The 12,936-nt window shown below is 38.4% G+C and overlaps 1 protein-coding gene across 6 annotated transcripts in view; it reads right to left on the reverse strand.

Annotated features, from left to right (window-relative positions):
• The window catches only part of LOC116463082 (utrophin), a 565,754-nt gene that overhangs the window by 384,365 nt on the left and 168,453 nt on the right, over positions 1-12,936 (reverse strand). For 5 of the 6 annotated variants that reach the window (XM_032146039.2, XM_032146038.2, XM_032146037.2 and 2 more), the window contains exons 19-22: positions 12,351-12,592; positions 12,008-12,188; positions 10,034-10,179; positions 8,515-8,727 (exon numbers count right to left, since the gene is read on the reverse strand). In XM_032146039.2, the coding sequence (XP_032001930.1) occupies positions 8,515-8,727; positions 10,034-10,179; positions 12,008-12,188; positions 12,351-12,592 (782 nt within the window). The remainder of the gene's footprint in view (positions 1-8,514; positions 8,728-10,033; positions 10,180-12,007; positions 12,189-12,350; positions 12,593-12,936) is intronic. The other variant, XM_058434475.1, reaches the window with a different exon arrangement.

Here is a 12,936-nt window from a genome sequence, read left to right on the forward strand (position 1 = left end):
TCTGATCCTTATAATGTTTGAATTGATCACAAAGATCTAACTAGTTTATATAAGGTTATCAGAGATTATCTCAAATACTTTGGTGTAATCAAGACTTGCCAAGAATGTTCATTTGTGAGCATTATTTGAACTAAATGAGAAAGCATCTTCAAATGTGAGCTGTTACCACTCTGTGCATCTAATAATCTAGTCTTCCTCCTCCAAAAAAAAAAAAAAAAAAGAAAAAGAAAAGAAAGTAGTACTTAAAGGAAATGAGTCTGGGCAAGGCCTATTAGTGGTATCCATGTTGATTCCTGGTGACCACCACATTCTTTCCTAAGCACATATAAGATCTCTAGTTGGTTATTTATCTTACAGTTTGGCTAGGAACTGACATCAAACTTACTTTAAATCTTCAGCTTCTAAAAACTAATGTTTCCTCTTAATTAGGACATTCCTCCATCTCCATTTTTCTGGTAATTTCTCACAAGATTATGACGTGAGTGACCCTGAGATCATGGGTAAAAATCCCACTTGGGATGCAGATTTATGCATCTGGAGGAGCTCTGAGTGGTTTTGCTTGTGGTCCTAAGCTCAGGCTCTAAAGCACTCTCAGTAATGACTCTTCTATACTTTCTAGTTTTGAAGGTCATTCTCTGATGAAGATGGCAAGTAAAAAGTGCTTCTCTAGCTAGGTTTCTCTGTGTCCTCCATTAATATTATACCATCCTATCTAAGCACTTCTGCATCTTGTTTATTCTTGGCACAGCTTTGAAAGCCATTTCAGTCCCATTGCACTTTCCCCAAGCTGCTTCCTCCTCTCTTCTCCAGCCTGTCTGACACTATTCCCACAGGTCCATGCTACCCTTATATATTTTCAGCTGGTTACAGGTCACTTCTGTGTTTGCTCCAGCATTCCAAGATCTTAGCATAGAAAGCTTCCTGGGAAGACATGCTCAGGACGGGTAGAGTGGGGCATCCAAAAAAGACAGAAGTGCAAAAACAGAGAAAGTGTGAATATATTCATAGAGTTCATAAAATATGACTTTAAAAATTCTCCGTTTAACTTGTCACCACAGATTCTTGCACTGCTAATCTCCATTCTGCACTTTTAAAGAATGCATTACTGCTGTATAACTGGGAAATTCATTAACTCTAGTTTGAATAAGGAAAACTGATAGTCTCCTCAGCCAAAATTTTCAAAATTTATATGGAAGCATTATATTTCAAGGAAGTTTTAACCACAATTGGCTTTAACTTGAGTAAGTGGCCTTAACTACTCCAGTCACTGGCATATGAGGAAGTTTTATGGCCTCAACCGCCTTCCTTCCTCCCTCCTTCCCACCCTCTCTCTGATACACACAGACCCATGAGGGCACACGCAATTCACATGTATCTGTTCCTTCTCTCCCTCTGACATGAGAAAAAAGAAAGAGAAAAGACACAGACAGACAAGCCATGTAGGCCAATGGATCATCCCAACAGCAACAAAGGGAGTAGAAGGGAACCTGTAAAGCCACACTATAATATTTTCACTACTAAAAATCCTGCATGTAATTCTGACCACGCTGTGTTCTAAAAGAGACAGTGTGCCCATATAAAGAAATGCTAAGGTCTGACTACCAAGCTCAGTACCTGCCTTGAGAAACTAATTTTTCTTTGAGCCTTAGTAACTCATCTGTAAAACTGGAATCATAACAACTATCTTGTCTGGTTGTTCTGAAAAACAGAGACTCCCACATAGAAGAATGCACTAAATGCATTATTATACTAAGATCTACAAAACCAACTGCTTTATTATTACCAAGATTAAGACCATAAAAGAGTTACCACATCCAAGTTTTGGTGTTTATGTCCCATCAGAGGCACCACAGGAATGAACAGCCAGGTTGAGTATGTGTTTGCGTAAGCATGGGTTTCACTTTTTTAATTGCTGCCAACATTAATGCTTGTTCTATCCTGTAACTGTTTCAAAGTAACTGTTTCAAACGGCTACTGCTTATACATCTGGCCAGACCTGGCCAAACACAGCTCATGGGAAGGAATCAGTACAGAGGAAAGGCCCACCCTTTAGAAGTTCCTGGCAGCAGCAGATTCACTTGGCGTTTCCACCTTGTGGCACAAGGCACGGGAAGGGTTATCAAGTCCCAAAGATCAATGCTACCTACCACCCTGCACGGATGAAGGCAGGAGACAGGCAGCTCTACTCCGCCTTCCACTGTCTCTATCCTATCTCCTCTTTCCCTGAGCAAAATATTGTCACAATCAACCTGTAGCAGATGTTTCCTGTGCTTTTCAAACATACCAAAAGTCTGCTCATCTTTAATTCCACCACAGCAAAGAGGTTGATTACAAAGATCGTCAAAGAGCTCACATGAAAATAGTGTTTCTCTGTCCATTTAAAAATTACTCAGCTGATGCACTTAAAAGTTTCTAATCTACAATAATGATGATTTTTTTCTTCACCCACATCTGCTTACAGAACACACACACACACACACACACACACACACTTCTTTAAGGGACTTCAGTTCTTACAAACCAAAACAAAATATAAAATCTGCTAGTAAATTTCTAAAGCAAATGTCATTATTTCACATGCAAAAAATTAAACTAAGTACTAATCTGGGGCAGCCATTTCTCATTCCTATTTTTACTCACAAATATTCAAATAAATAAAAAATTATGAATACAGTATTTTTTGAAAATCAAAATATCAAATATTCTAGTTTGGAAGGGTCAAAAGTCTACACAGACCATCACTGCTCAAAAGCAATGATTTCTAAGCATTTCAGATGGGCAACACCCTGCTATGGAATCACGGAAAAGGAACGGCAAGGTCATTAAAACAATTCCTCTGACCCTATCTCACCTCGTTTCCCACCCCCATCCTGTGAGCTAAGGATGGAGGTAATTTAAAGCTTGGTAAATCTGGATTTAAGACAGTAAGATTCCAAGGTACACAACTACCTCCGGAGACTTGATTACAGCTAAATTCTTGGCATTTTCTTTTGCTCCTCCCCCATCTGTTGGAATGTCCACAGCTTTTTAAGACATAGGCCAGAAAAAGAAAAAAAATACTGTGAAGCCAGAATTAAAACAGTAATTTAAGGTAGCCAGGTTCCTATTTTGTTTCACTTTATAATACTCAATAACCTCAAAAACACGATCTTGAAAATGTGCTCTCTCACTTAGTAGGGAAGACAAACAATGATACTGCTACTACACTTATTTACCAGAAACTAATAAGGTTCTTAAATCTAAGGAAGGGAATATATGAATATTCCCTTCAGTAAAGTAAAATGTGTTCACAAATAAGAAAAAAAAAAAAAAACCCAAACCCTTATGAGATAATTATATCAATTGTATGTTATCTAAAAAGGGTTAAATCATCCATACTAATATTACTCTTAGAAAGTATTGTATTTTTACCCTAAAATGCTTTCCAAAGTACTCTCAAAACCTGGTTCTGCCTGTTGGAGCTCCAGCACTCCCCCTTCCAGATTCCAGGTCAGAGCAAGTCCATTCATGTGTGCCTTTGACTGTTCAACAATTGAAGCAAGAGGCATGACTACACAGGTGTCCTGCCACTTAGGATAACCAGGCATTTAGACTGTATAAATCCACTCTCACTAGAGAGGCCGGACACATCAATTACATTCACATCTGCTAACTTGCTCTATGCCTGACGGGGATCCAACCCTCAAAGAGCTCATGCCTCGTGGGAGGAGAGACACACATTTCTCACCATAATAAAAGACGGCCTGAGATGGGTCATTGTGAAGGTATAAACGACACACAGTCGAATCACAGAGGAGGGAATGATTATCTAGCTGTGGGTGTAGTGATGAGCTGGGCTGAGGACAGATGAGCAGAGAGGAGGAGGAGGATGTGAATTCCTAGCAAGTACGTGACATTTCCGGAGAAAGGCAATAGTCTAGGGTGGTCTTTGGTGACCCACCGTATTCTCCCTACCTGACTCAGCTCACAGTGGAGATGCAGGGAGGGCTTCAGGGCAAGAAAGGGACATTTTGTATTAATGGCACTTTGTATTAATTTGTATTAATGGTGAAGACAACCAGATCCTTTCAGAAGTACAACTCTGGTATTGGTGTGAAAGATGAATTCCAGAGAGAAGAGACAGGAAGTGGGAATCGGATTTAAAGGGTAATGAAATTGTCAGGGCAAGAGACTGCATGAGAGCCTGAACCCAGGAGGAAGGGCCTGGAGGAGCAGCCTGAAAAGGCAGGAGCGCTGGAAAATATAAGACAGTTTTGTGTGTGCCTTGGGGACATCTTTCATTTCCCAGTTATACACACGGCAGGAGCTCTTGAATAAGGAAAAGGAAATACATAATATGAAATACTTTGCAGCCCCTAAATCCAAAGATATTACTGCTGGTGAGGAGAGATATATAAGCAGCCTCTTAGGATTTTATAATATTTTATCCCCATGATTCACATGAAAATCCAGTCAGTAAAATCAATAATGGAAAAAAGAAATATCCATTTCATGTATTTTCAAATGTTTTGTCACCTGGAAGGGGTACAGTAGTTTGTAAAAGTAACAATGAATATTTTACCTCCTAAGTACAGGAATGGGGGTTATTGCTTTGGCATAGCACAAATAAAAAGAATTTAAGAATGTATTTGGGCATGACACAATGAATAAGAATATGTAGGTCCAAGCTCTACATGCACAAAAGGAACCAGCTATGGAGACAAAGGAAATGCAGGCAAATGAGGAAAAGCATTGCAATGCCAACAAATAACAGAAACCTAAAATTTGCACACAACTAACAGCCTCTTACAAATATTGAAGGATAGCAGAAAAAAGCAAGCACATAGCCATGAAAACACTTTCAAAGTTTAAATGTGCTGTATCAATGAAAGATGTTATTAAGTAGTGGGATTCACTTCCAAACTCTATCTGAACTATGGATTTAAATGGCCGTCACAGAGTTCCAATATCATTTGTTTCCATAGTGTGGGGAAAAATGATTAGAATTAGCAATATTTGTCAATTTTTCTTGTCTAATTTGAATGTACAAGGATCCACTGTTAATATTAGCTGCCCCCAGGAAAGAAAATGGTATTGGGGAAGAACAGAACTCTAAATGTTCACGGTAAGTATTTCTGTGGTATTCAATTTCTTCACAATATGTAGGCTTCAAGTACTACTCATATAATGAAAAATGCATTTTAAAAATAAACGAGTTAACTATTTTGTTCCTACAAAACATTATTATGAATTGGCATTGAATATAAAACCTACTGTGCTTCATGACTTAAAGACAAAAATAATTAAATGCCTAAAAAATTATATATCAGGTCATTGAAAAGGGGAAAACAATGATAATCTGCAAATAAATATTTATTATAATTAATAATTTGAGGGTGTGGAATTTACAGTTTTCCCAAGTAAATCATGAGTAGTTAAGTAACCAGCAATTCCTACAAAGCAAAAAAAAGTTTTCTTTTGAATTTAAGATGAAACATGTATTTCAATGAAGGAGTTATACAATTAAGAAATACAGACACTGTATTCCTTAACTACAATCTTGCAGTTAGTACACAAGAAGCAAATAAAAAAATTACTGGACATTACAAATCTGCTACTGTAACAACAAACACTTAAATATCCAGACACACATATTTGATGTTGGATATTTTTAATGGAAATAAATATTTCCAAGTGACCACTTTTAGTGCCTGGATTTGCTACATTAATAGCAACAACCCACCAAAGCCTAAAGCTGGATTACTATAACCACAGGACTCTTTTGTGTTTTGGGAGAATATTTATTCTCTTTAAGCTCCATATTGAAATAGTAGCATACATTTAGCTAACCCTAAGATATACTTTTAAGAGTCAAAAGAAGACTAATTCTGAGGTTAATCTCCATTTACACTTTGGACTTAAATCTGAAAACAAAGGGATGATCTTTTGAAAAGATGGGGATTGTTTTATCTGGCATTGCTGAACTTTGGCACTACTGACATTTGGGGCCAGATGATTATTTTGTTGTGAGGCTGTCCTGTACATGGTGGGATGTTTAGCTGCATCCCTGGCCTCTACCCACTGGAAGTCTTCTCCCACAGTTCTGACAGCAGAAATGTCTCCAGAAATTAACAAGTATCCTCTGGAGGGTAAAATCACCCCGGTTGAGAATCACTAATACAATGCTGGGGCCATAACCAAAAACTTTAAAATTATAGAAAAGGTCAATGCTCATTTTGAAAGCTGGGAACAATTACAACTCATAATCCACAATGAGAAGTGGGACCATCACAAAGTAAAATGGGCCAGGCATGGTGGCTCATGTCTGTAATCCTAGCATTTTGGGAGGCCGAGGAGGCTGGATCACCTGAGGTCAGGAGTGTGAGACCAGCCTGGCCAACATGGTGAAACCTCATCTCTACTAAAAATAAAACCTTAGCCGGGCGTAGTGGCATGTGCCTGTAGTCCCGGTTACTCGGGAAGCTGAGGCAGGAGAATTGCTTGAACCCGGGAGGCTGAAGTTGCAGTGAGCCAAGATTGCACCACGGCACTCCAGCCTGGGACAACAGAGCAAGACTCCATCTCAAAAAAAAAAAAAAAAAAAAAAAGTGGTCGGGCACGGTGGCTCACACCTGTAATCCCAGCACTTTGGGAGGCCGAGGCGGCAGATCACGAGGTCAGGAGATCGAGACCATCCTGGTTAACACGGTGAAACCCTGTCTCTACTAAAAATACAAAAAAATTAGCCGGGTGCAGTGGCGGGCGCCTGTAGTCCCAGCTACTCGCGGGGGCTGAGGCAGGAGAATGGCGTGAACCCAGGAGGCGGAGCTTGCCGTGAGCCGAGATTGCGCCACTGCACTCCGGGCTGGGCGAAAGAGTGAGACTCCGTCTCAAAAAAAAAAAAAAAAAAAAAAGTAAATGAGTCAAAAACACTAAGCCACACAAAACACATTTCTCTCCATAATTACTGGTTTATTTGAATGAGATCTCCATCTAGAACTGCACGTACACCTAGAGAAAAACTACCTCCTGTCACTACCATCACACACAGCTACCCATACATACACACAACCCCTCCATCTGTATCTTCTGCTGATCATTCATTGGAACTACCCATTAGTTCCTGAGTCAAAGAACGCCCCTCCAAATTCAGTGGTCCACCCAGAGAATCTGGCTGGATCCCTTCCACACTAATCTGTGAGTTCTTCCAGCTCCTCTTCTACCACGTGTTCTCTGACTTTGATTTTCAAAACATACATTTTCATTAACTTTTGTCTTCGCTTTCAATCTTTTCACTTTTTGGGGGCAACATTCCTTGCTTAGCATCTAAATCCAAATCTATATATATTTAGATCTAGATCCAAATATATGTAGATATAATATTTAGATGTAGATCCAAATATATGTAGATATATATATTGTATCTACATACATTTGGATCTACATCTAAATATATACAGATTCGGATTTAGATTCTCTCTATATAAATATAGATGTATATGCATATATACAGAGACATCTCTCTCTATATATAGATATATCTACACATATTCGGATTTAGCTTCCAAGAGAATCTATCTATACATATATATAGATAGATATACAGAGATATATCCAAATCTAAATCTCCTATTGCTAATTTCATTTCATTCACTGAAAAATATTGATTGGATACCTTCTCTGTGCCAGGCATTGCTCTAGTTAAGAGTACATCTTGGTATACATCGGTGAATAAGAAATTTAAAAAAGACAAAGATCCCTGACTGATGGGGGAAAAAAAAAAAAAAGACCAAGGTAAGGAGTCACTGGGAGGATAGGAAGCCTTGCGGGGAGAGAGTGTGATTGGTTCATTCTCCACCCAGAACTTTCCTATTAAAATACCAGGTGACCTGAAACTCTGCTTCTCCATCTTTCTCACAGGCAGAGTGTTAAAATCTGACACTGACTTCTATTGACATTGACTCTCTCCTTATACGTCCTCACATTTATCCTTTCCTCTTAAACTTTATCACTGCTGCATCTGTCAACATTTTCAGGTGTAGTGAAGGATCCTGTTTCTGAATTTTCATGTCCCTGGAATGATTTGCCTTCCCACTCTGACACTTTCGATGGCCTATCTCTGACTTTTGACTTCAAATGTCAAAAACCTGCAAAAAGTTGTTTCATGTATTCAGCAATTTACTACTACCTGGGCTATTTCTACCACCCCAACCAAGTTACTACTATAATCTAATCAACAGTGTATTTCACACAGGCCCTCCATGCCTGAAACATTATTTTGACCATTTTTAAGCAATTTTCTCTTATCTTCAAGGTCCAGTTTACTCTATTTTTGACTTTGCTTCCAGGCAAAAGGAAATAAATGTGCTCTCCAGCACATTAAAAGTACATCTTTGATAAGTCCCAACTTAAATACACAATAAATGTGGGTCTAGAAAGAATGTAAAATATTTAAATAATAAATATGTGAATCTTATAAGATAATTACTATTTACCCTGTAATAAACTTAAACTCCCAGTGGCCTCTGGATTTACCTCAAAAGCTCTGAGTTTGAGAGCAATTTCTTCAAGCAAATGCAGATCTTTGGAAACCAAGACCTTTAGCTTGTTCCACTTTCCTTGCACATCATCAAATTCTTGCTTATATAATTTTTCTACATCAGGATGAACATTTTTCTCCAGAGCCTTTGTTTCTTCTGCAAGTTTATGTAATGCAGGTTTCTGATTCTCAAGGATTTCATCAAGGGCCTGGAAAAAGTTTTAAAAGATTAAAAATATGCACACAAATTTGTCTGCACAGATATAGTAAAATGGGCTATATAAAGTCAAAAGTCACTTTGAAATGCATTAGAAAGCATTTTTATCTAAAAAGAACAGTGAGTGGGAGTGTAAATTAGTTCAACCATTGTGGAAGACAGTGTGGTGATTCCTCAAAGACCTAGAACCACAAATAACATTTGACCCAGCAATCTTACTGGGTATATACCCAAAGGAATACAAATCATTCTGTTATAAAGATATATGCACACTATGTTCATTGCAGCACAATTCACAGTAGCAAGGACAAGGAATCAACCCAAATACCCATCAATGATAGACTAGTTAAAGAAAATGTGGTACATATGAACCATGGAATACTATGCAGCCATAAAAAGGAACAAGATCATGTCCTTTGCAGGGATATGGATGGAGCTGGAAGCCATTATCCTCAGCAAACTAATGCAGAAACAAAAAAAAAAAAAAATGCCGCATATTTTCACTAATAAGGGGGAGCTGAATAATGAGAACACATGGACACATGATGGGGAAAAACACACACTGGGGTCTGTTGGAGGGTGGGGCATGGTAGGAGGGAAAGCATCAGGAAGAAGAGCTAATGGATGCTGGACTTAATACATAGTGCAGCAAACTACTATGACACACATTTACCCATGTAACAAACCTGCACATCCTGCACAAGTACCCCTGAACTTAAAAGTTGGAAATCAAAAAACAAAACAAAACAAAACATGAAAAAAATAGGCATAATGATAAAAATTAAAGCTTTTTCTTCATGAATTGTGTGTGGGCAATACAGTGTATTCTCAACACTAAAAACCAAGGGAACAGCACACCCATTGTGGGCCAAGTGTGCAGTGCTCAATGGCTGCTCTCCTTTTCATCTGATAAAATAGCACAGAGCCATAAGGCTACTCAACTAAATGACCAGGGAAACATTCCTATCCGATGCAGAAAAAAGTATACAGCAACACGTCAACTGATAGTCCTCATTTCATTAAAGATATTTCAGCAGATTTTATGAACAAGTTGAGAATTTTAAGCTAATCACAACAGAAGGAGTAAATATGCTTTTCTTCTATGAAAAAATATTTAATAACTGTATTTTCTTTTATATGAGGTCAAACTAACCCTCAAATCATAAACACATTTTTGGACCAATGATGAACAAAACTGACCAACTTTTTTTTTTAATCTCTGAAAAAAACATTTCAAAATATGTAAGAGGAGGTATTAGAAGAAGCACTAGAGTTCTAACATGCAAAATATATGTTACCTTTTTTTCTTGCAGGGCCTTCTCCACCTTGGCAAGATCATTAAGGACATTCAGAGATGCCTGGGCCTTATTTTCTGAATCATTTAGCACATCTTTCAGTGTTTTCAATGTTTCCAGATATGCATGTCCAGGTTGGCCCTTCAGTTCTGTTTATTTAAAAATATTTAGTTTGAGAAAATCATATTAGGAACCAATATTTTTACATAGACCATTATCCTAAATGAATTCCAATACATGGCAAAGGAGACCCCATGATTAAAATGTAAAAGGGTCTCTGTTAATTAACAACATAGATCATTCCATTGGCATTTCTGAGAGTCAGACAGTGACTTCATGCCTGCGGATGTTGACGTTTGAAATATTAACTAACCCACTATAATTTTTCTTCATGTCTTCATGATGAAATGTCCCTCTGAAGATGGAACGACAATGTTCCTTTTGTCCCATATAATCTCCTCTTCCTTAACAGCTACACAAAGAATAAAAGAAAACAAAGATCCCCTCAACCAGTCTTGCTGTAAGCTCCACCGTGTAGACAAACCCAGGTCCAGAGTGGAGGAGATTATATGGAAATACTGCCACCATCCTGCCCAGGTACCCTGAGAAATAATGACTGAACAGCCAGCTGGAATAGTGCCTACCTCAGTCACTAATGTACAAATCTCGTAGAAGTAACACTTGTGTGGAAAGGAAGTGACTCTCTTGAAGCACAAAGAGGTGAAACCAACCAGCAGCAAAAGTTAAACTGCCTACTGATCCTTGTCAAAAGTGAAAGCATAGCTTGTACCAATAAGTGGAGAAAGACGTACCCTCAAAGATGTATTTCACATAACTGAAATCAAGGAACAAAGACATGCTGTCCAGAAGCACTTTCAGAAGAAAGGCAACACGACACATTTGCCTAGCATGCAAACATACAGACACTTCCATTCAACACACAATCTATAATTGCTGAAGTTAGGCTGGGTTACATGTGGAGCGTTTCAGCGTGCACTACCCAAAGTAATAATGCACAATGCAACACAGTTCCTAACTCAAATGGCAGCTAGGAAGTAAATAGTGTAATGTACAAGGGATGAACTTTCAAAACCTTTAACAGTGAACCTTCCAAAACCAAGCATATTCCAAAAGAACTCTAAAATTTTTCTGAATCTGATAGTGGAATATGATTTCTTTTAAAAGAGAGTATGGGACTGCTAAAACTTTAACTATTTTGAGGAAACAGAAGTAAGGGATCATTCATTTTAATCCTCCTAGCAATGATATTAAGTGGCCTCCTCAACCAAAGGAAGAAATTGCACCTGTTTCTCCAAAAAAAAAAAAAAAACTCTTTAAAAATCATTATATCCAGGTCAGGTACAATGGCTGACACCTGTTATCCCTGTTATTTTGGGAGGCTAACATCCGTTATTTTGGCTAACACCCGTTATTTTGGGAGGCTGTTATAAAACCTGTTATAATGGCTAACATCTGTTATTTTGGGAGGCTGAGGTGGGAAGATCACTTGAGCCCAGGAGTTCTAGACCAGCATGGGCAACATAGCTAGACCCCGGCTCTACTAAAAATAAAAAACCAGCCAGGCATGGTGGTGCATGCCTGTAGTCCCAGCTACTCAGTAGGCTGAGGCAGAAGGACCACTGAAGCCCAGGAGGTCAAGACTGCAGCTGTGATTGCACTACTGCTCTCCAGCCTGGGTGACAGAGACCCTGTTGCTACAAAAAATATATATATATATATTATATCCTACTGACACAATTTCACAGCATGTGAAACTTGTTTGTATGTTTACAAAAAGGTGTGAATCTGGAAAAGAATCTGAATACAGGAGACTTTAAGGCTTTGAACAATACAGGCACAAAGGAAAATGGAGAAGGCTGGTGCAAAGCAAGCAAGTGTACTCAAGTTCTAAATGTTGGGAGTCATGTTTTCATTAATGCAAGCTGAGAGAGGAGATATTAAAATCGTTGGGTTTACCATTCTCTAGCTGTTGCTGACGATCCTCTAAAGCCTGTTGTACAGCTTGGTAGCGGCCCAGAAAGCTATCGAAGCCCCGCTGGACAAAATCTGGGGCAGAAGGCTGAGACTTCAGGGCCGAGCAGCTTGCACGAGCCATTTCAATTTTGGGGTGGAGTCCAAGAAGATTTGTCAATTCCCGCTAAGGAAGAGAAAATATGGTCACACAACTCACTGAAGATGAACATCCTCACAGGAAGTTAATCAGGGCAGTATTAACTTAAAATCCATGATACAAGAAGCCCTCCTTAACTCTGGGAATGCACATAGAATTCCTCCATGTTTCAGACGGTTGGCTCCTTACCTGACAGGAATCCTTCAAGCTTGGCAAGGACTGCCGGGAAGATTCAGAAACGGAAGTGTGTTTTACCCACTCCTCCTTTGTCTTGATGACCTTTTCAAGCTCATCAAGCTGCTTGAAATAAGCGTTTATATCTTCCTGTAGCTGAATCTTTCTTTCCAGATCTTCCAAATGTTGAGATACATTCTTCCATTCTGATAAAACCTTCTCCAGAACATTTTTTATTTCTTCAGTAGGAAGGCCTTCTATGCAGACATGAAAAACAAGCAAACAGTCTATATATTATAAAATGTGTCCTGAATTTATTCTAAACATTCTAACATTCAGAATAGTGAGGGAATGTCACACATAATGATCACTTTCTTAAGTCCCTTTTAACACAACAACAAAAATGTATAATGATGCGCTTAAAAATAATTATGTTTATTTCATTTCCTTGACCAAAGAAGAAAGACATTTTAAAATAACGATTCAGGAGCAGTGCGGACATTGCAAAAGGCACATCAGTAGAACTTCAGCCACTGCCTTTTCTTTCTTTTTTTTTTTTTTTTTTTTTTTTTACATTACCAAATATTTATCAGTTACCTAA

This window comes from Hylobates moloch, unplaced genomic scaffold, assembly GCF_009828535.3.
Source record: "Hylobates moloch isolate HMO894 unplaced genomic scaffold, HMol_V3 SCAFFOLD_27, whole genome shotgun sequence".
NCBI lineage: Eukaryota > Metazoa > Chordata > Mammalia > Primates > Hylobatidae > Hylobates > Hylobates moloch.